This window comes from Delphinapterus leucas, chromosome 9, assembly GCF_059928025.1.
Source record: "Delphinapterus leucas isolate spDelLeu-1000000601 "Yukka" chromosome 9, BTC_Dleu_Yukka2, whole genome shotgun sequence".
NCBI classification, from domain to species: domain Eukaryota; kingdom Metazoa; phylum Chordata; class Mammalia; order Artiodactyla; family Monodontidae; genus Delphinapterus; species Delphinapterus leucas.
In genome coordinates, this window is record NC_143137.1 from 89338136 (window position 1) to 89364942 (window position 26807).

The 26807-nt window shown below is 39.9% G+C and overlaps 1 protein-coding gene across 4 annotated transcripts in view; it reads left to right on the forward strand.

Moving 5' to 3' along the window:
* PIK3CG (phosphatidylinositol-4,5-bisphosphate 3-kinase catalytic subunit gamma) overlaps positions 1 to 8010 on the forward strand; it is a 36504-nt gene extending 28494 nt beyond the window's left edge. For all 4 annotated transcript variants that reach the window (XM_022554347.2, XM_022554349.2, XM_022554348.2 and 1 more), the window contains exon 11: positions 4170 to 8010. In XM_022554347.2, coding sequence (XP_022410055.1) covers positions 4170 to 4448 — 279 coding nt within the window. In that variant the 3' untranslated portion in view covers positions 4449 to 8010. The remainder of the gene's footprint in view (positions 1 to 4169) is intronic.
* Positions 8011 to 26807: the final 18797 nt, after the last annotated feature.

Genomic DNA, 26807 nt, shown 5'->3' on the forward strand with positions numbered 1-26807 from the left:
GTCAATAATAATAGCCAACCCTTTACATAGCACTTGAATCTCACCACAATCCCGTGACACGGGTACTGCTGTTATTATTATTCAGATTCTAAGATGAGGAAACCAAGGTCCAGAGAGGTTAAATAACTTCTCTGATGACAAACAGCTTGTCGATAATAAAGCCACGAGTTGAGTCCAGGCAGTGAGGTGTGACTGTGTGCTTTTAACCCCTGCTCCACACACCTTTAAGCAAAAGATAATTAAGTCTGTACCACGTCTCTAAGTCTGCACCGCCGAACAGAATTTACACAGTGTGTCTGACCAGTATGGAGTGTGTGGTTAAATTTGGAGGTGAAATTTCGTTCTCATAGAAGTGACCCTTGGGTGTGAAAATTAGAATTAACCGAATAAATTCAAGCCAGCAGAAATTCTTTATATAGGAGAGGTGGCCTTGGAGAACAACAGGACAGTTTCTTCCCCTTCATATGTCTCTCTGTGGCTACAGCGATTGGTGAATCGGTGCATTGCCACTTAAATATTTACTGAGCACCCATGGATTGGTGTTATAATGACTTGACCCCAGATTAATTTTCCTCCTCAAAATGTTCTTGTTAAAGAGTTTGACCACACAGTGGGCTCAGACAGCAGGGGATCTGCCCGGAGCCCCCAGTGTACAGAAGGCTAGAAAATAATTAAAAATCAGAATGTCCTCTAATTCAAAATCAAAAGGCATCCCCATATCTGCCCTTGTGAAAATTGTGCGAGTTGGCCAATTAATGAGACTGTTGCCTGGGGTGAAGTCTGCCCCTAGCCTGTGTAATTGCCAAGAAATGAGAGAGACCTCAGTGGGTCCTAGGGATGAGCAAAAGAAAATGATTTCCGGACGTAAGTGGAATCATTAAGAATGCAAGAGCGCTAATGCACCGCAGCCGCTTCCAGGGCGCAAGAGTTGCCTGGACCAAGGCAGGAACAGCCCAAATAGTGCTGAGTCTCCTGCTCTGTGGTAAGTAAGCAGGGAGGAGATGCAGAGTTCATCTCCCCTCCAGGTAGGGAAGGGAGAGGACTAACATTTACTGAATGCTCCTTATGTACCACCCTCTATGTTGAGCATTTTATATATATTGTCTGACTTAAAAAATGCCAGAATAGTCCATGGGTTTTTGTACCTGGACAGGGTGATGCGTACACAATCCAGTCTTGACATACAGAATGACACAGGCCTGACCCCCACTATCATTGGGGTTACCCTGCCACGTGCAGGTGACACAGACAAGATCATCTAAAAGCAAAATCACTATTAAAAATTTGACCGGTAAACTTATATTCTTTATTCCTAGGTAAGTATTTTGTGTCCATTTACCAAAATGGGATTGTACTGCATGTGGTGTTTCATACCTGCTTTTTAAAACTCGCTTTTACATGCTTACTAAATACTCTTCTACAGGATAATTCTAGTAGTTACAGAGCTATGTAGATACTTTCTTAAACCCTTTTTATCGATCTCCGAGTGTAGGATATTTAAGTTGCTTTCAAGTTTCCACAATGTTAAACAATGTTCTAATGAACATTCTTGTAGATAAATCACTGCAAAATTATCTAAATTTTTTAAAGGTAAATTCCTAGCCTGGAAATTGCTGGGTAAAAGGATTCTGACATTTTTTAAGTCAAGTTTATTGAAGCATAATTCAGAGAGAACGGAATTCAGCCTTTTCAGGTGTACAGTGCTTTGAATTTTGACAAAGTTATGTAACCACCACCACAATTAAGTTATATAACATTTATAAGTATTTTAAAGCTTTTGATGCATGTTGTCAGTCGTCTGCTAGGAAAAGTATACCATCTACCATCTAGTCCCATCTACCATCAGGCTATGAAAGGTGAACATTAGAGATTATCCTTAAACATTTAAAAAAAAAAAAAGATTTTCCAATTTGGTATGTGAATGTTTCCATCTCATGTTCAGTTACATTTATTTGATTACTAATGAGGTTGCATATTTTTTCATATGTTTGTTATCTGGTTTTATGTCTTATAGTATGATATACTATATCTTTGGCCTACATTTCTAGCCCACTGTTTATCTCTTTCTTATTGCTTTGTAAGAGCTATCGAGGGCTAGGGATGAAGAAGTGATCTGTCATGTTGCAAATATGTTTTCTGTTGTCATTTGCCTCTTTTAATATTGTTTATAGCTTTTTTTCTCAAAAATTGGAAGTTTCCGTAATCTCTCTATCTTTTCCTTATGGATTCCACCTTGGAAATCAGCTTCAGAAAGTCCTTCCTTTCTCATTCTATGATTATTTAAATATTTTCCCTTCTTCCATTTAAATGTTTAATTCTTTTGGAATTTATTTTGGTATATCACATGGGAGAAACTTTATTTTCCCCCCAAATTATGAGCCAGTTGTACCACCCCTGTTGATCAAATAATCTTTTCCCCCACTAATCTGAGTCACCTTTATTATATATTTAATATGTACTTAGATATGTCTCTGAACTTTCCATTGTGTTTCACAAAATTTCTTATCTTTTCTGGAGAAGAATAGGTACTATATCACGCAGTTTTAAATATTGTAGTTTTATAATGTGCTTTAATATCTAGGATGGCAAGCACTGTTTTTCGTTACTATACTTTTTCAGAATGTTCTCTCAGGCCCTAATTATCCCAGATGAACTTAAAAACACATCTGGGTTTAAATATCCAATAGGAATTTTTATTCAATTTCATTATATTTATAGATTAATCTGAGAAAAATTTTTATCTTTATAATAGTTTTATCACTGAGGAACATGCCATGTCACTCAACATGTTCAAGTTTTCTTTTACTTACTTCAGTAAATGTTTACAGTTTTTAAAAAATGGGTTCTGCATGTTTTGTGTATCTCAGGAATTTATGTATCTCAGGTGTTTATCTCAGGAATCATGGGGGTTTTGTTACCGTTATTCACAGCATCCTTCTTTTTACTTTCTAACTGGTGGCTCCTACTTATAGCATTCTATTTATTAATTTTATAAAAAGCTAGTTTAATAAAAACTAGTTACAATAGTATTTTAATTTTCTTCCCCTTCAGTGCTCCTAGAAGACAATGGTTATTTGTAAATACTAATGATTTTACCTTCACTTTTCTGATCTTATACATTTCTTTTTCCCAGACTCATTATTCAGAATGATTGTGACTGGTAATTTCAGATCATTCTTCACATCATTTCATTTTTGTCACATGTTAAACTACGTGTTACTTTTATAAAAATCAAAAGTGTGTTTTTATCCAGTACCTTATGATGAACTACTCTTGCAAGTTTCTGATAAACCCTAGTTGCCTATGGAGTGTTATTCTCTTAACATTTTACTCAGTATTTTATTTGAAATATTTAAACCTGTAATCATTCATTTCAGTTTTCTTTAATATGCCATCTTCGCCAAATTATGATATTAAGGTTGGACTATTCTGATTTTGTAAAATTGGGAACCTTGCAACTTTTTCTTCATCTTGGAACAATTTAACTGGCATGAGCATGCCTGTTGCTTCAGAAGTGGGCTTAACTCACCTGTCACCTACTCCAAGGCTTTTAGAGAAGGCACCAGCCATAGCATTGTTGAAAGCCCTCTCTCACTCAGTATTCAGAATTTATTTTAAATTTCCAAAGGTCATTCAACAATTTTGAGAGTCAGACAATGAAAAACTAATTCATCTGTTTTCTTAGTATAGGACACTTTGGAAAATAAAGATGAAAACTACCTAAATCTCAAACACCACATTTCCATCCCTTCTTTGGATTCCGTTAGCTCTTGGCAAACATTATTTACGCTTACATAAAGTTATGTGATGCCTGGCTGGTGTTCAAAAACTGACTCATTCCTCTTCAGGGACTACAGAAATTTCCACCCTCATTTGCCTAGAAAAGAGATGGAAGTAAAAAGAGTAAGAAATAAGATGAAACTTACTGTATCAGTTAGTTTTCCTTGAGCACACCCTGGGTGTGTGCAACCAAACTACATTTCTTCAGAGATTATAAAAACAGTCTGTGTTCTCAAGTTTTTCATCTGAGGCAGGGGACCTGCCTTGCTTGTGATGATTTCCTCGCAGGGACAGGATAATGTCATGTAAATTGCAAAACAGCCTGCTGGTCTTCAGCCTACTTCGATGCCATAACAACAGTTAACAGCGTTTCCTTTCCCTTTATCCAGGATGTCTGCGTCAAGGCTTACCTAGCCCTTCGTCATCACACAAACCTACTCATCATCCTCTTCTCCATGATGCTGATGACAGGAATGCCCCAGTTAACCAGCAAAGAAGATATCGAATACATTCGGGACGCCCTGACAGTGGGGAAGAGCGAGGAGGATGCTAAAAAGTATTTTCTAGATCAGATTGAAGTTTGCAGAGACAAAGGATGGACTGTGCAGTTCAACTGGTTCCTACATCTTGTTCTTGGCATCAAACAAGGGGAGAAACATTCTGCCTAATACTTTGGGCTAGAATTTAAAAGCTTTAGATCTGTACGGCGGTCATCAAACTTGATTTAAAATGTCCTAGGACATTATGAAAGCTGCCACTTGAGAAATATAGCTCTTTCTCTAGCTGAACTCTTCACTGGAGAAAAATATTGGCACGTCTGATTGTTTAGGTGATGTTCAATTTCAGCCTTATTTGCAGGTTTGTTTTTTTCTCATTTGTCTCCATGATGTTGGAGAACATTCTAAGTTTAAACAGCCTAATTCCTCCCTCATTGTGGCTGATGTTTTGACTATCATACTATTGAGTACTTCTGGAAATTCTTTAGAGTAATTGGTAACATCTCTTTTCATCTGGGCTTCTTCTCAATTTGGGTTATCCTTGTGTTTCTCAAACACTTTTCAGAAGAAAAAAAATATGGTCATTGTAACCTTTGTCTCATTCCGTAAACGACACTTCCGAACAGCCCCTCCCTGGCTGCAAATGTTAGTGATGTGCTAAAAGTAAGCAAAGCGAGCTAGTCTTTTCAGGGTCTTTTGTAGTTAGGTTCTCTTACCACTGAGACTCACAAACACAAAATGGAACATCTGAACCTTTGTGCCCTGGCCCTTCTCCGCTGGTCTGGTTCCAGGGTTAAGAAGAGCAAAATTTGTCTCAACTCTGCCCACAGAGCAAACTCTCAAGTGCAATTATGATAGCCTTCTCAGCATAGGAACAGGAAATAACTAAAGGGACTCATTTGGGGCCTTTATATTTCCCCCCCACACTGCCTCTCTTCTTCTTCACTTTCCACATTCTCACAGCTCTTTATGCAGAGTTGTGAAACCTTCAAGAATACCTTTACCCTAGAACTCAAAATTAGTTGAAAAGAATTTCTCCTCTAGGGATACTAGAATTTTAGGTACTTATTTGTAAAGATGTTTGCTGGAGTTTTTAAAAAGTACATTATTAAAGGAGACATTCCTGAAATTATGGATGTTTCCAAATGCCTTCATTTCAAATTTTGGTCTCAGCAGTTTTTTCTTTCTTTTTTAATGGAAGAAGATATTTAATACCTAAAACAGTTCTCCAAGTTAGGAAGAACACTACTTGCCCTATGCATCTTGCAGTTTAAAGGACTTTTACACTCCAACACATTCTTCACATTTTCTAAAAATAATTCAAATGTCTTCTTTAAAAACTATTTTCATCTCTGAAATATCTTCTATTTATTGGAAGTGTTAACAGAGAAAGATCATTAAATTATTTATAAAATATCTTAAAATGACCTATAGTTAATACTTGACATAGAAATAACTCTGTTAATGGTGTCTATGTTTTAAGTTTAATGAGATATAAATATATATTTAATTTTTAAGTTTTCTAAATAGATACCTGTTGGACTTTGGTGTAGCCCAAACCTTTCCTTTTGAGTATGCAAAAGCCCAGTGGTTCTTAACTCTGGCTGCAAATCAGAATCACCAGGGTTACTTTAAAAATGTACTCTGCCTGAGCACCCACCTCGGCTTGTAATCAATTAGTTTGGGATGAGGCCCAGACATCAGTGTTTGCCTAAGTACTCCAGGTGATTCTAATATGCAAGCAGGGTTCAAAAGCCCTGCACGACCCTTGAAGGTGCAGGTGACACTGCTTCCTTTTCTACTGATCCTTTTCCCAGCTCCTAAGGTATCCAGAAAAAGCTCCTCTTCCTTGACAACTCATCCTTTTAAAATTACACTTATCACTCTGTACAGAGGACCATGCCTGTAATGAAATATTTATTCCTCTGTGTTAATGGAGAATAGACGTTTTGTAGCATTTTTAAACCAACTATTCCCCACCATTCTTTTTTTTTTTTTTTTTTTTTTTTTTTTGCGGTACGCGGGCCTCTCACTGTTGTGGCCTCTCCCGTTGCGGAGCACAGGCTCCGGACGCGCAGGCTCAGCGGCCATGGCTCACGGGCCCAGCCGCTCTGCGACAGGTGGGGTCTTCCCGGACCGGGGCACGAACCCGTGTCTCCTGCATCGGCAGGCGGACTCCCAACCACTGTGCCACCAGGGAAGCCCCCCACCATTCTTTTGAAGAACAAAAAGAATGATGCTTTCTCATTCAGAAGAGGATGTTTCTTTGTTCTTATATAGCACAGTCAAGCTCAGACCTTGCACAAATTCCACTTTTTATTTGAATTGCTCAAGAAATCATCTTAATGATAGAAGAATGAAAGAGGATTGTATTTATATTTAACCTATTGGTGCATGTGTGTACAAATTTGCTCTTCCAAAGAACAAGTTCTTTTGTTACGCTGTTTTGTATATATATGTGTCACATTGGGGTTGATTCTTCCATATTCCAGTGAAGGTACAATTTTAACTCTGTAGACATACAAATAAACAAAAATCACCTTTGTGTGCTTCCTTCATCATCCCCAATGACCCACAACTTCTGTATCTTTGAAAATGTGCTAGAACCTGGGTCATCTTGCTATTGGGAGGAGATGTTGGGGAACTACGCCTACTCTATCTTCAGTGCCAGATGAAAACAGAGATCACAAGTCAGATGGTTCAGGTCAAAGCAGCTTATATGTGTATCCAGGATGGGTTACATAATTTGCAAACCCAGGGCAAAATGAAAACACAGAGGCCGTGGTTCACAAATCATTACAAAATTCAAGACAGCAACAGCAGAGCACTAAACCTTCTGAGCGTGCGTCACTACCCAGCTCGCAAGCCCATGGAGCTGACACTGGGCACGTGTGAACGATGGCTTTGGTGCTCAGCTTACATTTAGACCACGCCTGTGTGAGTGCAGGTTAACATTCCAGATCAAAATGTTGCTTCTGCTCTAATTGAAATACCGCATCTCTACGGCTGTACGTGAAGTCCTAAAACACAGGCCCATGGCTTTGGAACTGGAACTATGGCCACTAAAGGAAAGCAAAGGGGATACTGTAGCCCTAGTCCCACATGACTGCCTTTGACTGGCTTTGGTGATTCTTTGGTGAGAGTAGGGGAAGTGGAAACTGCAATAAAATATATCAACTCCTAGAGCAAACTCTTAATTTTAAAAAATTAACTTTGTTAAATATATTGTTTACAAGAGTCGAATTATTTTTTAAAGAAAGGTTAGATGTCGGAACTCTGCATAATTTGGAGGCTGTTAGCGCTATATAAATGGAAATTAGTTATTTTTGGAAATGAGTCTGAAATATAATTTAGAAAGTAAGTTTCTGCAGCAAATCCTGGCCTTTATGTGGTAAGTGAGGCTCTCTTTGACTTGTGAAATAAATTGTCAATTATATTTTACTATGTAAAGAAAAAAGAAATTTGGATTTTTAAAGTTTCTGTTGTATTATTTTCTGTTTAATCCAACCGAATAATTCCGGTCATGAAATCTGGTTCTAGCCTGGGTGCTTGTCTGCATTTGCCAAAAACTCATCTTCAGGACAGATGCTGGGGAACTAAAGCACACACCTTAGCTTAAGTGAGCCCAGAGAGCTAGCCACTCCCTCTTCCGGACAGTCTCATCCTCCCCACTTGCATTTATATTTTCATTGCAAATTGTTAAATGTAAATTTAAATAAAAGAAGGGATCTGATATTGTGTATTCTCTGCATACGTTTTTCAATGTCTGAAGGTTCAGATATTCCTAAAATTCAAATTTTCTTTCAAGGAATCTTTACCGAGTGCCCACTACTTACTAGACACTGTGTGATGTATTGGATATGACCAACGATATCCAATACTAGACCAACCCAGTCCCAGTCCTTAAAAAGTTTATAATTTGCTGGCGAGAGTAGACACTTCATGATGGGGGTTGCTGTGGGTTACATTGTGTCCCCCCAAAACACATGTTGAAGTCCTAACCCCTGGCATCTGTGAATGTGACCTTGTTTGGAAATAAGGTCTACAGATGTAATCAAATTAAGATGAGGTGGGCCTTATATATACCTGGACAAAACTGTAATTCAAAAAGATACATGAACTCCTATGTCCATATCAGCACTATTTACAATAGCCAAAACATGGAAACAACCTAAATGTCCATCGACAGATGAATGGATAAAAAAGATATGGTACATGTATACAGTGGAATACTACTCAGCCACAAAAAAGAATGAAATAAGGCCATTTGCAGCAACATGGCTGCAACTAGAGATTCTCATACTAAGCGAAGTAAGTCAGACAGAGAAAGACAAATACCATATTATATCACTTATATGTGGGACCTAAAACATGACACAAATGAACTTACCTATGAAAAAGACTCACAGACATAGAGAACAGACTTGTGGTTGCCAAGGGGGAGGGGGGCAGGGGAGGGGTGGACTGGAAATTTGGGATTAGCAGATGCAAACTATTATATATAGAATGGATAAACAACAAGGTCCTACTGTACAGCACAGGGAACTATATTCAGTATCCTGTGATAAACCATAATGGAAAAGAATATAAAGAAAAGAATGTAAAAATTTTTTAAATAAAAATAAAAAAGATGAGGTGGGGGCTTCCCTGGTGGCGCAGTGGTTGAGAGTCCGCCTGCCGAGGCAGGGGACACAGGTTCCTGCGCCAGTCTGGGAAGATTCCACCTGTCGCAGAGCGGCTGGGCCCGTGAGCCATGGCCGCTGAGCCTGAGCGTCCGGAGCCTGTGCTCCGCAACGGGAGAGGCCACAGCAGTGAGAGGCCCGCGTACTGCAAAGAAAATAAAAAAAAGATGAGGTGGGCCCTAATCCATTATGAGTGGTATACTTAACAGAAGGGAAGGAAGAATGCCTTGTGACGGAGGTAGAGATTATAATCATGTGTCTACAAGCCCCAGGATCTCCTGGGGCTACCAGAAGGTAGAATAGGAAAGGAAGCCTCCTCCCCTAGAAGCTTCCAAGGGAGCATGGCCCTGCCAATGCCTTGGTTTCAAACTTTCTAGCCTCCAGAACTGTGAGAGAATACATATCTATTGTTTTAAGCCACTCAGTTGGTGATTCTTTGTTACGGTATCCCTAGAAAACTAATACAGTGTCAATAATGAAAATCTTTGTGGGGGTTTTTTGGGGGTTAGGGGATCACACAGTTTAGGTAAGTAAAACTGTTTGATATTTTCTGCTGTTACCAACAAGATTGAATTGTGAGCAAAATACATAACAGAGTGCTAATCTTCTTAATATATTAAAAATTTATAATAATTCAGTAAGTAAAAGATAAATACCTCATTGGAAAATATTCAATTCACACACAGAAAATGCACTGTGGCCATTAAGCATATGACAGCAGACCCCAAATCACTGCTGATTAAACAAATGCAAATTAAAACCTAAGTTCCTCTTCCCCATTAGATAAGCAAATATTGGTAATGCCCAGAGTTCGTGATACTTTGAAAGAGCAGTCTATCACACTGTTGAAAGCAGAGTATGTTGGTAAATTCATGCCTGGTATTTTGTCAAAATTTAGAAAATGAAGAAGGTATCTATTCTCTGAGCCAGCAAGTCCACATCCAAGAATTTATCCTTCAGAAATTCTTGGACAAGTACGCAAAGACTTATGGATAAAAACAGTTGCCTGCACTCTTTGTAATAACCAAAAATTGGAAACAACTGAAAAGCCCCTCCTCAATAGCACACTGATTAAATCACATCCATATGCTGGACTGCAGTGAAGCCCCTGAAAAGACAGATCAAAATCTATTGACATCCAGGTACATCTATGACCTGCTGAGGAGTGAAACAAGGTGCTTACAGGACAGTGTTACATCAAAGTTACGTTCAAGCTAACATGTAGGTTTGCACATGCATTAAAGGCTGGGGGATATACTCACACCAAACGGTTAGTAGTGATTTTTTTTTACCTTGCATTCATTTTTTTTCTCTTGGATTTTGGGGAATTTGAGTTTCTATTAGTTGAATTTCTTAACAAGGGATAAAAAATTAAGTCTTTCAGTTTTGGGAAAAAATGCAGTCTGCATGATAATCTTACCCTTTAGCTTACATGGAGCCTCATTAAAAGCTCAGAAAATTTTGTTTCTCAGAGGGAAAATAATCACGTAAAGTCAATAATTATCAAGCACTGACATCAAAACTGCTGTTGGAACTTCTTGGCATCAAGACGACAATGGCGAAGCCTCCTGTCTTACAGGACCCTGCCTGATTGTGATCTGTTTACGCTAAGGCTGGCCCCATCCATCCCCTAAAGTGCCAGTGCTTTTGGAGGGGGGCCTCCAGGGCTGCTCTCTTCAATCATTAAGCGATGCCTTGCTCGGCTCAGTTCTTCTCAGCTCTTCAAACCTGTGCAGCCCGTGTGGCCATGCTGAGCTCTCTAGCTCATGGTTAAGGCTCCCCTTGGAGGTGCAAACTGCCTCATTTTCACTTCTCATGAATGTCAGATTTTCTTTTTCCTACACGTTCGCTTATTAGTGTGGCTTAAATCTCACTACCTGCTGCTTTGGTAAGAATTTTCTCTTCTGGGAGCTGGGCTCTGAGTCTGAGTTCACCATGCACGGGTCGACCTAACTTGGAGGATATAATGGGGATGGGGACCTACCAAGGAACATAAAATCCCTTTGCAGCACCTCAGAAGCACTCCTCTGTGTTTCACAGCAGATGGCCAGTCATCGGAGAAGTTTTATACTCAGAGAATGAAACTCAGAATTCTTTTGATTACACTGAAGAGGTAAAATAAGTCCCTACTGTCTGCAGAGATGCACCCACCATTACCTCCACCGTTTCCAGCCACGTGCAAGGTCTGTGGCTGAACAGCACCTCCCATCGCCAGATGTATAACACCAGCTGTTAGGGACCAGTCGGGCCTCCCACCCAGCAGCTTGCCTTTGCATCATCACCAAGCACCTGTGCTACAAAACAACCGGCCTGTGGCTACTGAGGGCTTCCACTGGGGAAATCCCATGTCCACAAACCACTGCCAAACCCCCGACCTCTCTCCAACTCATGGTTCTGGAAACCAGAGAAGATAATTATTGGAAGCACCTCCTTGCTTAGACAATCTTTTTTTTTTTTTTTTTGCGATACGCAGGCCTCTCACCGTTGTGGCCTCTCCCGTTGCGGAGCACAGGCTCCGGACGCGCAGGCTCAGCGGCCATGGCCCACGGGCCCAGCCGCTCCGCGGCATGTATCCTCTTGGACCGGGGCACGAACCCGTGTCCCCTGCACCGGCAGGCGGACTCCCAACCACTGCGCCACCAGGGAAGCCCTAGGCAATCATTCTTCACGGTGACAGAGAATATTCTGCAGGTTTCATTGGGTAGGTGGTTTTGACTCCTTTAATCTATGGAGACTGAAAGGAGTCTGAGCTTTGAGAGCTCCTAGTGGAAATGCTGGACCATTAGCCAATACCTTGGCGGTAATCCATTCGAGAGTCTGTGCCAGATGTTGCAGGAGAAGTCTGGAGTAGGTGTGGCAGTAAAGAGAGTAGTTAAGTGGCTTTGGCATTAGACCATTCCAAATTAAAGCACTGATTGTCACTTGAAAAAACTGTCTAATCTCTCTAAATGTCAGCCCTCTCCTCTGTAAACAGGGAGGACAGCGGTACCTCATTTGCAGGATTACTGTGCAGATGAAATGAAATAATGAAAGTGAAGCATTAAGCAGAGTGTCTGGCTCTACATTACTGTTATTGCTCAATAAATGAAAGCCGCCATTTCTCTGCTCCTTTTCAGGGAAGGCTGAAGAATCTTGAGAAATCGAAATGAAAAGTTCAATGGCGTTATCCTTGCAGTGTGACTCAGGAGTATTTACAATGATGGAAATCTTAACAACTTTCTAAGTATGGTGTCTTCCGAGTAGGACTTCAAAGAAGAAATAATTTCTATTCTATGCCAACATCAGATACCAAGGAAATCTAACTAGCATCTTTCTCTGATGAGTTATTCTAATCAGTGGAAATTAGTCCCTGGGTTCTTCTGAGCCTAAAGCAAGTCAGACCAACTGGAATCAATTGGCAAGGCTACTAATTCCTATTTACCTTTTTCCACCAGCTTTATTGAAGATTAATTTACATAAAATAAAATTTACCACGTTAAATGTGCAATTTGATGAGTTTTGACAAATGTATATACCCATGTATCTACCACCACAATCAAAATACAGAACCGTTCCATCATTCAAATGTTCTCTCATGCTTCTTCGTAGTCAATACCCTCCCATCTCTCCACTGAAATGTTTCTATCACTAGTTTTGTCTTTTCTAGAATTTCATATAAATGGAAACATACAGTATGTGGTCTTCGGTGCCTGGCTTCTTCCACATAGCATAATGCTTTTGAGATTCATCTATATTGCCTAATAAAATATAATTTAGGAAGGCTCACTTTCTGGACAGATTTTGAAGTTCACTCTAGAGCCAAAAAAACCCACAAAACTCTCTCTCCCTGCAAACCAGCTTTCCTCTGGTTGGTTGAGCAGTAACTAAGCAGGGCTGCCTCTCAGCTCTCCTCTGGTTTGATGGTCTAGTTTAAACCTCCAGCATCTTTGAGGTCCAATTAAATTGCATTAAAGGTTACGACTGGGGCTTCCGTGGTGGTGCAGTGGTTGAGAGTCCGCCTGCCGATGCAAGGGACACGGGTTCGTGCCCCGGTCCGGAAGGATCCCACATGCCGCGGAGCGGCTGGGCCTGTGACCCATGGCCGCTGGGCCTGCACATCTGGAACCTGTGCTCCGCAACGGGAGAGGCCACAACAGTGAGAGTCCCGCATACCGCAACAAACAAAAACAAAAACAAAAACGTTACGACTGGCTCAGCTTTGGTCAGGTGTCCACCTCAGGGCCAATCAGTTATGATTAGGGATGTGGGGGTCACATGGTGAAAACGTGGCTGCCAAGATTTATCCCTACTACACTGGAAACAAGGGCAGGGTAACAGGCTAAGTTTCTGAAAGTCTTTGGCCATGAATGGAGATATGTAGGTATAGAAACATTTTGGTCAAGTTTTCTCATTTTCTTGCTTGAATATATCTTTGCATATTAAAAAACATACATAAAGACATTCTATTGTATTCACATTTTCTACATAGCCTAATATAGGATCTAACTGGTAGGACACAACTGCTGAATGCAAACATCACTATCATTAGTTAGTAGCCATCACAATAACAGGGAAGAAAGGCAATTCAACCAAGTCAAGTTAATCTTCTCTATCTTTCACCGCACAAATGAACCCAGGTCATTTACTTCTCTCCAGCTAAGTATGCAGCTGACATTTAGTGAAGGAAGCATAAAGAACGATTTCTGACTATGTGGGTGTGTTTCATGCAAACACTCTTCTTCGGCAGCTTCTGACTTCAAACGAGAACTCCAAGCACCAGCAGGCACGTTTAGTGCTCAGTGTATTTAAGAAAAAAAGAATGGAAGTTATATTGTTTCCCTGGAAACCTTTTCTAAAGAAACTTGCACATGCACCTTCTCAAGAAGCAGGTGCTGCAGCCCGGGAATTCTCCCCCTGGCCCCTTGCCCACGCCATCTATTAAAGGATCAAGTCCAGGGCTTCTCAGCTGCAGCTCTAGGAGCAGTGACTGGGCTTATTTGCTTAAGGTTATGTAGTATCAAGTCTTTCTTTACCGGCTGGTTCTATGAGAAAGATTCTCCCAGGTAGCTTTTGGCATCTTTTGAAGCATTTGCCAGTTCTGGCTCACCAAAGGGAAGTGGAAGAAGTCCTATAGTGTATATCAGAATGGGCAGTGGGGATTCCTCAGGCAACAGGAGGAGATAGCTTACTGATTATCATTAGTTATTTGAATCCGAATTCCCAATGCTCTCATGTTCAGATTAGATAAAAATGGCCTGGAAAAGAGCCATGCATATTTGGTGTCAGTTCCAGGACCTTTTTCAATAGCTATGATCTTATAGAGCTCTTGGGTAGGGTTACAAAGACAAACAAACCCAACCTATCATATCTTGCATAATTTTAGGAAATTATTGATACCTTGATTCCCAAAGTGCCACAGGAGCAAGGTTGAGGACGATTCCTACTTGGCTCGAAGGGATATAATGTGAACCAGGAGACTAACTCCTCCCACTGCAGCACTTCACCGTCCTCTTCCTGTTTCCTCCCCTTCCCACCTTCATAACAACCAGGGCTGTTATCTGGAAGAAATCAGCCTGCCTCTTTAACCTTTTCCTCTAATTTAGGGATGCTTATCTTGGGAGGTCCATGTTATTTCTTCTTTGGGAACTCTTGACATCTTAAGGCATCAGCTCAGTATCTTGGTTTCAGGGTCCTCCCCCATGTCCAACATCAACAGAACAAATGAAAAGCAAGCAAATCACACAGGGAAAGAGGGTATCATTCTAAGATATGGAAGAGACTGCATGACTCTAATAGGTCAGGAGTACAACTATAACAGTGACTAGTCATGGAGAGACAAGAGAAAGAATTATTAGCCAGAACAGCACTTACTCCAGACCCCTTATTAAGCAAGGCCTCCAAAACAATATCCCCATTTCCACCTGAAGTCATCCTCACCACTTAGGATGCCATGAGGTCAAGGCTGAATGTATCCAATTGACTTTCACGATAACGTGATTTCTCTTTCAACGTGATTACCAAACACGTATGTGCCAGGATCCATGGAAAATCTTCGGAATTCAGAATTAATAACAGACAATTCCTTCAGAGACAGAGTAATTAAGTCTCCTGCCTGTATCTTTTCCTGGCTCACATTTAGGAAAAAAATCACATCGCCTAATTAATCTGGATAAAGTAGTATTTAGGAAAAACTTTCTTGCAGCAACTTGGCTTTTCAAATATTCTAAAACACAAGAGCTCAAGTTCTTCAAATGTTTATCACTGATGAATGATTGTCACCCTTCCTAGCCTTTGCTCTTCTTAGAAGGAAAATAGAGCCAGCAACCCAAATTAACATAGGATTTGTGTAAGCAAGAGCCACCATCAGCTCACCTGCAAAATTCAATAAAGGCTCATCATTTCCTTAGCAGCCGTGCCCTCTAAGTTCAATCCTCTGTTTCTGCGAATCACAAGTGAAATATGCTATTGATTCATAACTAAAAGCTGCATTCCCTTTTTCTCAGATTTCCTGGAACTCTCTTAAAATTTTATATTTATCTCAGTGAAATATGTAGGGCATATTTTGAATTTTTGGAATATTTTGCCTTTACCAAGTATGTCAATTGACTCGAGAATACTTTGAATTTACACAGTTTTGGATAGAAAAACTGCAGAACAGAATCAAAGATTTCAGAATGTCTAATTAATTGGACTAAATAATCAAATGGCTGATATTGTGACAACTAGAATTACTAGGATCTAAATGTATTCAGATTTTTAAAAATTATCTCATGAACTTTCATTAGACAACCACAAAATACACCACGGACACCAGCAGATCTAACATCCGTGAGTTTAATTACTGATGGGCAACTCTAAAGATCCATGGTATGTATTAACTGATTTTTTTTTTTTTTTGTAGGAAAGCAACTTTGAACCCAAGCTGTGAGGCTCATATAAGGAGGTGAGGCATTCAGCTAATGAGCGAGTCTTTCTGACCCATCACATCCACATCTCTACAATCCTTTTGGGTGTCCATCAAAAGCGTATACAAGTGTGATGTAGCGTCACTTGTTTGTTGCTTTGTATGTTTAGTAGTTGTCTATGTTATGCTTTTATAGTCCATTTACAGTTGTCTATGTTATGCTTTTAAAGTCCATTTATTCACTTGTGCAACAAAAATTAGTATGAGTTAGTCATTGGGGATTCTGCAGTGAACACATACAGTGCAAGTCCCTGTTCTCATGGACCTGCATCGTATGGTAGAGATAAAAAGTAAACAAATGAGGTAATTACAGATTGTAATGTGTCATTAAGGAAATAAACAAGGTGATTTGTTACCAGGTAAATGCAGCAGGACAACCATATATAGATGGGTCAGGAAGGGCCTTGTGGGGAATTAACATCAGAGTCAAGACTTGAAGTAAGAGAATTAGGACGCCAGCCCTTAGTTAATTATCAGCTGTTGCTGGAGAAAATTTAATACCTGTAGAAATAGATGATGCTATTCACCTATTCCAGGGGTACTTGAGCGTCAGAAACCATCTATGGGATGAATACGATATGTTTAAATGACTCTGCATTGTGCATCTGCTTTTTGATGACATATTTCAGTCGTTAGGATAAAACAAAGACACTGCTTGGGCTATAATGTGTTATTTCATTAGCACAATCTACTTAGAACAAAAAATAAATCTTGCAGCTATTTTGTGCTACCAGCGTAAGTTTACCTTAGAGCAAAAGTAAATTAAATGTACAAAATTCAAATGTATTTCTATACATTTGCAATAAACAACCTGAAAAAGAAATAAAGAAAAAATTTGATTTATAATAACATCCAAAGGAATAAAGCACTTAGGAATAAATTTAACAAGTAGTGCAAAACTTATACTCTGAAAACTATAAAAACATTATTAAAAGAAATTAAAGAATACCTAAATAAATGGAGACGCATCCATGCTCGTGGATCAGAAGATAACATTGTTAAGGTGGCAATACTCCCCAAACTGTTCTACAGAATCAAGACAATGTTCAGGAAAATCCCAGCTGGCTCTGTTGTAGAAATTGACAAGCTGATTGTAATTATGGAAATGCAAGGGATTCAGAATAGCTAAAACAATTCCAAAAAAGAAAAACAAGGCTGGAGGACTTAACATTTCTCAATTTCAAAACTTAACTACAGAGGTAGGGTAATCAATACCATGTGATACTGACATAGAATAGTCACATAGATCAAAGGACTAGAATTAAGAGTCCAATTTAAGAATGAGCAAAGGATATGAATAGATAGTTCTCTAAAGAAAATATGAAATAGTCAATAAGCACATGAAAAGATGCTCAACATCATTAGCCATCAGGGAAATGTAAATCAAACACTCAATGAAGTACCATTTCCTACCCACTAGGACAGTTAATCAAAAAGAGAATAATGAGGGCTTCCCTGGTGGCGCAGTGGTTGAGAGTCCGCCTGCCGATGCAGGGGACACGGTTCGTGCCCCGGTCCGGGAAGATCCCACATGCCGCGGGGCGGCGGGGCCCGTGAGCCATGGCCGCTGAGCCTGCGCGTCCGGAGCCTGTGCTCCGCAACGGGAGAGGCCACAACAGTGAGAGGCCCGCGTACGGCAAAAAAAAAAAAAAAAAAAAGAGAGAATAATGAGTGTTGCTGAGGATGTGGAGGAATTGAAACCCTCGTACATTACTGGTGGGAATGTAAAATAGCACAGCTGCTTTGCAAAACAGTCTGATGGTTCCTCAAAAGATTAAACATCAAGTTCCTATATGACCCAGCAATTCCACTCTTAGTTATATATCAAGAGAAATGAAAACTATGTCCACATAAAAACTAGTACAAAATGTTCATAACAGCCTTATTAATAACAGGCAAAAATTAGAAACACAGAATTCACCACTTGATGAATGGATTAAAACGTGGTGTACAACTGAATACTATTCAGCAATGAAAACAATAAAGTACTCTTATGCTACAGCATGGATGAACCTTGAAAACATCATACCAAGTTTATGTGAAACAAGCCAGTCACAAAAGGCACATATTGTATGATTTCATTTATGCTAAATGTCCAGATTTGGCAAATCTATAGAGACAGAAAGTAGGTTGTTGCTTACCCAGGCCTGGGGCAGGGCGTGGTAGGGGAGTGACTATTCGTGGTTATGGGGTTTCTTTTTGAGGCAATGAAAATGTACTAAAATTGGTTGCAATGATGGTTACACAACTCTGTTGCTATACTTTAAATGGGTGAATTGTATGGCATGTGAATTATATCTCAATAAAACTTTTATATTTAAAAACGGTACATCAAAGAGAATGTTTGTATGTGTATAACTGAGACACTTTGCTGTACAGCAGAGACCGGCACAACATTGGAAATCAACTATACTTCAATAAAAATAAATAGATAGATAGATAGATAAATGCAAATTGGAGATAATACCAGGAAAATCAATGCTCCTATCACTGAAACTTAAGATCAGAAGAGTCAACAATTTACTGAGTCAGCTTACCTATCTTGTTTTCAGGTGTGACCTCTGTGTAATGACACTAGATGAAAATCTGTTCTGTTTACTGGCCCTTAAGAAGAAAAGCACACACGAGGTGCCTCAATAAACCACTCCAGTTCTGACAGCAACTCCAGGAACCAACAGTCTTCCCTAAGGCCAGCCTCACATTAGATTTTAGACTAACATTAATCTCTTTGTATTCTAGAACTACGACTCTGGTACTAACATATTATGCTTCTGTTCTATTGGTCTCATCTTGGGCTTGGTTCTTTACTGCAAATGCTGAGCAAAAGTCTCACATCTTATTGATAATTTAGGACAAGAGTGATGCTGTACAAACGAGTTACTTGCTCTCTGCTTTCACTTCTCCCTGTTGTTATTTCTAAAACGAGATGATCTGACCCTATCAATTTCAAGGGATACTGTGGCAAATGAACTGCAAACAAAAGGAAAATTATTACCTACTAGAAACAGCGTCATCTTAAAAAATGATATATTGATTACTATTTTACAGCTTTGCCAAACTCAAAAGGTCCTTTTCTTCTTTCCATGGGTGCTTTTAAGTGCCTTAATTTAATATTATTAACTTCTCTTTGCCAGATGCCTTTAGTATCAGCAGATTTTAAGACACCACAGTCTTCCGAAAATCTGAAACCAGTGACTGGCGAGTGTGAGGAAAGGGGCTGAAAAGATAACTTTTCCTGCGGGAGGGGAGTTCTCTAAGAATTTAGAAAAGAGAAAGAGAAGAGTGGTGGGTAAACACCAATATGAGGCTTTTAATTTGGGGTTCTATCAGTTTTCCTTCTACCCAGCATATTTAGATGGTAGCCTGCCCTCAGGTTATACTTTATATTCATTTTCTCCAAAGCTGTCCTGGAGTGTTTTGGCTGAGGCATTCCTCATCTAGAAAAGTTTGATCATGGAATAACTATAATTCATTTTAATGCAGTAAGAGCTTGCCACACTAAGAGAGCCCTTTCTCAGGCTTCCCTGGTGGCGCAGTGGTTGAGAGTTTGCCTGCTGATGCAGGGGACGCGGGTTCGTGCCCTGTTCCGGGAAGATCCCACATGAAAAAAAGATAGCCCTTTCTCCAGATAATGTTGTCCTTAATTTGTGCTTTTTTTCAGATGCTTATGCTCATGGAATCCTAGTTTCCTTAAAATTGTGAAACTTTTGTCTTTAAATGAAATTCCATTTCGGCACAGTGATTATTGAATACATTATGTCGCTGGGGGGGTTAGGAAGATGACTTAGATACAACTCTCGAGGATCTTTTTAGAGTCTAATGAGGGGATAAAGGGCACAAATAACTTGGACACAAGGCAGAGCGTGACAAGTGTCAGCCATCAGCATGGGTATTCAGTTGATGATTTTCCTACAGCTTTCCTTCCGTGTTTAATTCCCAGGAGCTGCTAAGAATTTGAATAAAATGCAAATATTAAACAATCATCCCAATATGAGATCTTCTACACACTATTATTCATCATTTTCTCCAGTTTGCTGTCCTGGTTAAAAACAACACTCAAGCCCTCTGATACTCCAGCACTTTGATCTCTTTTCATGGGGAGATTTGCATCCTCTAAAAGAACAAACCACGATAAGTCAGAAGAGCAGAGGAAGCTTTCAAAAGTAAGCCAGAGACTCTAGTAGAAAACTGTTTAACTCTCTGTGAGCTTAAAAGATCCAGGTGTTTTTAGATTCCCTCAGCAGTTGGATCGTTCTTTAGATAGCTTCCGTAAAAACACAGGTAATACTAACACCTTAATATCCACCAATGTCATGCATAAATATTTGAGACTTTCACAAACGCAAAGCTCCAACTCCCTTTATGCACCACAGAATTAATGGAATGTTCTCTCAAAGCAAACAGTGAGGTTTCTCTCTGGCAGAATTATAGAAAAACCTTTTCTTTTAGACGATGGTTATAAAGGTTCTTAATACTCTGGGTGTGAATGCCATCTATTTGTAGCATGTGTCATATCCATTATATTTTCTCATTTTCCTCTAATGCTTCAACTACTAATGCTGCAACCTTATATCATATCCACTATTAAACCTGAGGGTTTAGTCTTGGATAGGCCAACCAGATAAAGCTCGCTAATAAGTTTGACTACCCAGCAGTTCTAGTGAACCTGTTAAATAGTTGTGCCATGGCAAAACACCCTGATCCCATATGAATTCACCTATGTCTCCTATAAGGCAGGTTGATTCTGCCCCCAAAAAGTTTTATTGAAGTTCATTTGCTCATATTCAAAATCCCCAAGTAGACATGGATTTCTTTTCCAAGAGCAGACAATAAAATACAAATAAAATCAAAACAAGCAAACAAACAAAAGGAGAAAGCACTCCCCAAATGCTGTAATTCAGAGGATGTACCAAATATATCAGCCATGATGCCTGTCCCACCACAGTCCAAGCTCAGGAGCTCTGCTTTGCTCCAAGAGACTGTGACCTCACCCGAAGACGGTTGAATATGAGCCAGTCCATAGCTTGGCTAATGACACATGAGGCATCCTGGCACGGAAAGTTGATGAAGATGAATCCTTGTCTTGAAATTTTTAAACTAAGAAATACTGAGGAGGGCATAAGGGCCTCACCCTCTCGGTTTCTCATGTCCATAATGGAAATGATAATAATATTAGTATTCACAACATAGCAGAGATTAATCAATAATAGTAAAGCACTTGGAACAAGATCTGGTACTTAATAAGCATGCAATAAATGTACTGCCATCATCATGATCATCATTATGAGTGGCTGTCTTCTATTCAGAAAACCTTGCATGAGAACGCATATGTAACAATACGTGTGTAATAAGCTGAAAAATGAAAGGAATGAGGGATGACTAGCCCTACCAGATACGAAAATTTACAAAAGATAAAGCTACTTTAAGTAAAATGATACGGGATTCATGTAGAAAGAGGCAGAGAAAAATTTTTCCTGAAATTGACCCAAATATATATGGAAATTTAGTGTATGATAAAGGTGGCATTTCAAATTAGTTAGGAAAAAATGTTATTATTAATAAATTATTAATAACTATTTTTAGAACAATTCAGCAGCTATGTGGAAAAAGTACAATAAAATCTGTAACTCACCCCTTATATCAAAATAAATTCTAGATAGGTCAGTGATTTAAATATAAAAAATGAAAGTAATAGAAAGAAATATAGATGAATATTTTTACAGTACTGGGAGATGCTTTTCTAGGATGAAAAAAACTTCTGAAGGCATTAAAAAACTACTGACTATAATTAAAAGCAAATGTTTGGGGGGAAAGTTAGAAGCAAATGTTTGGTGGAAAAATCATGAAGTCAACAGACAAATAGAAATATTTGCAACACAAGTGAAAGTCTAAGGCCTAATTTCTATAAAATACAAAGAGCTCTTAAAAATCAGTAAGAAAGCAGTTGACCTTTCAATAGAAAAACGCACTAAGGGCATACAAATGACTAATAAATATAGGGAAAATATTTAATTTCTTTATAATTCAATAAATATAAATTTTAAACAAAATTAAATATCAACATAAGTTATCAGATCAGCTAAGACTTCATTTATAACAATCAGCATTGAGAAGGTGGGAGAAACTCTTTGATTCACTGCTAGTGGGGGTAATTTGATCATATATTTTCAATTCAAAATGTACCTTCCCCTTTATCCAGCAATTGTATTTCTACAGACTTGGAGAAAAATACAAGAGTATGTATAAAGATGTTCATTGCAACATTGTTCTTAAGAACAAAATACTGGAAACAGTCTAAATGCCTGTTAATAAGGCACTGGTTAAATAAATTCCATGCTGTAGAATACTATACAGTCATTAATAAAACCAAGGGTAGATGTATATATTGCCTTTACTGACACAGAAAATGCCCAAGATGTATTTTTAGTGGAAAAAACAAAATGACAGAAGAGAATGTTGAATATGAGTCCATTTAAGCATTTCAATATCAATATAAACATGCATTAAAATATTGCATATAAATATGCTCCATTTATGTATTCATATGTACATAAAATACATACATATTAAAATACATGAATGAGGCATATTATGCCTATATCTATAAGTAGCAGTAGTACTAGTAGTAGTGGTGTGTGTGTGGCGGTAGTATTTGTATACACTTCAAGAGTGTCTGTGTAGTATCCCCAACTCCTAACCTCTGGGGAGTGGGGTGGGGGGGGAAGCAAGGCACTCAGAAAGGAAATCAAGAACCTTTATTTTTTACTCTTATATTACACATTCCTGTCCTGTTAGAATATTTTTATAATGAATGTATATTATTTTTATAATTTTAAAAACTCAAAGAAATTCATTTTTTTAATCCTGCTGTGGCTCCTTTTGGAGAAAAAAATAAAGCCCGAACTCCTTAGCCCACCAAAGGCTGCCATGATTTGTTTCTTACCCGCCCCTCCCTTTCAGCCTATAATCTCCTATAATCAGAACTGCCTTGCCCTTCCTTTTTTGCTCCCTTCACCGCCTTGAGGATAATTTGCCTGTCTGCTCTCAGATCCACTCCCTGCCCTTCTCCCTTTGCTCTGTCACAGGAAACTACATTTCCCAAGCTCCCTTGCCCTTCAGCTTCCGGTTGAGTTGGCCAGCAGGAGTCCTGGCAGGAGCTGGGAAGAAGCCAGGGTATCTCTCCCTCTCTCTCGGCTCACATCATCATCTGACTGTATCACCAGCTGCCGTGGGACATGGTCTTCCATGGACCTAGCGTCTGTAGGCAGGTGTACTCTGGTTGCTGCTCCCACAAGATGATCCCAGATCCCAGGCTCTGATAACATCACTCTTTGTCCCTCCAGCCCGATTGGAGGTAGCAGCTTCCTGCTGTTGATAAACTTAGAGCTGTCTCACCACCTCTGTTGGACTTCTTAGCTCTTCCATTGGCCGTGTAACCAATTTTGTGCATTAAATTTTCTCCTTTTGAGATACCTCAGGTGCTGTGTGTTTTCCGGACTGAGAACGATGCCTTATTCCCTCTTCCCACGGTAATAAAAAAACTAACACAGTCTGTTGTACCTAACTGCAATAAGCACAGTAAGTACTCCAGTACCTCTGGGCTTTTGTTCAAGTCTTTCCCTCAGCCTGGAATGTCATTCTTTCCCTTGTCCTTCTGTCAAAACCTTACTCATTCCCTAAAGCTCAGCTCAAAGCCCGTCTTCTCCAAGAATCCTCCTCTACGTCTCACACATATTCACCCCCTGCCTGCTTTCCAGCCACATGTAGAGAGCAAATGGATTATCCCAATGCACTTTGTGTCAAGTATTGAATAAAATACTCTAGTGACAGGTGACATCTTAGGCCAATCAAGTAACACCTTACTGGCCATTGGGTTATCATTTTTTTCTGTTTTGAAAAGCTGAGACGTAGTGACCTCATCATAGAGCCTTCCCTAACCACCCTATAAATTAATACATCCTTTTCTGGGGAATCATAATTGCCAGTAAATTCCAGAGTCCTTTGGTTTTATTTTTTCAATGAGCTCACTTTTGCATTTAGGTGCCTTTTAATACCTGTTTTCTCTTCAGTTTGGTAATAAATGGCTCCACATTCTTGCTCCAGTTCAATGAACGTTCTTTTTAAAGGCAGTGCCAGCCAAAGTGTAGTCACGTGTATACTGTCCCAGCGTGTAGATGCATTTGCAGAAGCCGACCCCCAGGGGTCAGAATGAACAAACTAGATGTGGACTCAGGGGTTTGATCATTAGCTCAAGAACCCTCAGCTCTGTTTCCCTGGTGAGTAATCACTTATCTGTTGTGAGAGAATTGGGGCTTTCCCCAAATAATTTCTGACTCATCATCACCTGGTGATATAGGAGTAGGTCTGAATGACAGAGAGAAGACAATGTCAAAATCATGGTGAGTAAGCTAATGAATGTTTTGTATATTGGAGAAAAACATTCCTGGTCAGCGACTTCCCTGATGGCACAGTGGTTGAGAGTCCGCTAACCAATGCGCGGGATGTGGGTTCGAGCCCCGGTCCGGGAGGGCCCTGCATGCTGCAGAGTGAGTGGGCCCATGGGCCGTGGCTCCTGGGCCTGTGCGTCCAGGAGCCTGTGCTCCACGGCAGGAGACGCCATGGCAGTGAGGGGCCCGTGTATCGCAAAAAAAGCAAAACAAAAACAAAAAACATTCCTGATCTGACAATTTTGATGACTATTTTAAGTCTTCCCTAATCCTTTAGCAAAGAAGAATGTTCCTTTCTGCTTTGCCAACTTAGACCAAATAGGCCCTCTATTCACACCGACAGAATTCTTCCTCCTTGTTACAAAACCACAATATGTATATTTTCAGGGGAAAAGTTTCACTATATAAATTTAAATTATAATTGATAAACACTCTTCAGAAAACCATTTTCACAGATGCACATTTTTATCTGACCTCAGTTTATAGAGTGTAGCAAAGGCAAACAGTTGAGAAATGCTTAATGTTTAAAGTATTTATGGCATTAAAATTTCAGATTAACACTTAATCCCTCAGTGGATATTCCTATCAGGAGAGTTGCTTCTTTAGATTAGAGTGGAAAATTACTCCCTTAGGAGGAAACAAAAGTCCCAGAGTTCCCTGTGTCCCCGTCGACTTCACTTTTGCCCACAGAAGGACAAAGAAGAGCAAAGGGCCCTATGCATGGAGAACAGCCAGGCTCGCGGCACCAACGTTAACCCAACTTGCATCCGAGTTCCAGCAACCCCACTACCATCCTTGGACATTATCAACGTTGCAAAACCCTCTAATCATCTATCCCTTTCCCCACTCTGCTCCTCAAGCCCAAGTTCCCACTATTTGCCTCCTTCTTAAGACCTACTGTCAGCTGTCATTCCTTGTTTGATGGTAAACAAACACTTTTATTATTCAAAGATGTTCCCCCACACTCTAGGTCCTCTGCTATCCTTGCAGAGAAGGAAACTCCACTCTCCACTCTCGCAGAGGCTCCCACTTTGCTGCAGTCATCTGGGGAAGAAACTGTGCTGTATTTTCAAGGTCCGCTTGTGTGCAGAATCCTACCACTTCCACTTCCAAATTTTAATACTGCCTTTAGTCTGTCATTGGCATTCTTGACTCTGACCTCACTACACATTCACCTCAAACTCAGTCACTTGTGTCACCACTTCTTTCTGGAGCACTTTGCAGAAGGCCATTCATAAACCACCTTAGTCTCCTAATACCTTGAGCTCTCAAGACCACACCTTGAGTTTAATTATTCCCTAGAATTTCTGTTGTTTAAGCCACCCAGTCTGTGCTATTTTGTTATGGTAGCCCAAGCAGACTGAGACAACACCCAGTATTAACCTGGGCTCTATATTTGAACTTTTATACTCTACTCTGAAACAATGGGTTTTCTTATGCAAAATTCAGATACATAGGTTTAAGGCCAAAACATGAAGTCAGATGACACTTGACTCTGTTATCCTCTGTCTCCTCCTCTGTAAAACAGGTATGATAGCTCCTTCTCTGCCAGCTTCAGATCATTGCTGTGGCAATCACGCGAACACACTCGGCAAACCTGGACACACCAGGAAATGCAAGCATCACGCAGTCCGGCCCCTGGCAACCTCTTGAGCTCAGAAGGGAGCTGCACGTTATGAATGTTAGCTCCTAGTTTCCTTTTTTACCCAGAACAAGCAGTTATTATAATTCTTAGTTTAAATAATTAAATGGGAAAGTGTCCAGAGGCAGCAGGAAAACTTCAGGCAGTCTATACCAGGGAAGTCTCAAGACAGTCCAGGAGGGAACCTTGGAAAACCTGAGCCAGAGAAAGGAAGAGTAAAACAAATTTCAGGTTAAAGAAGAAAAAGAGTCAAGAAGCTAAGAGAACTCTGGCTTCTTTTCCCAAGGCAACAGTCTGTCGCACAAGCAAAGGCCCTTCCAAGGGGAAGAGGGAGAGCATCTTCTCTGGCTGTCGGGGTTGGTGAGGGTGTAATCAGGAAGAACAAATCTGACTCCATACTGGATCTGTTTCTTTTTCTTTAACCTTTGTGTTCTATTGCTTTTGCTGCAAGTTATTCACTAAAGGGATGGTGCCTATAGCTTCAAGTATACACAGTGGCGCATCTCCAGGAAACCCAACTCCCATGCCTGCGTGTTAAGCTAAAATACCTTTGTTTAGCCCGGGGGAAACATCCTGACCAGGCCCACCTGTGAAAGGCTGCAGGAAAGAAAAAATTAACACAGCCCCTACAGAGTCTGGCCGGAACCCAAAAATATTTACGACCATTTATTGCCTTTTTACTTTACTTCCTCACCTCCTCCTCTTTGTTCTAGAAAAGAAACTAGCGTCCAAACTTGGGAAAAATGGTTTTTTGGGACACTAGTCCACCATCTTCTCAGTGTGCTGGCTTTCCAAATAAAGTCGCTATTCCTTGCC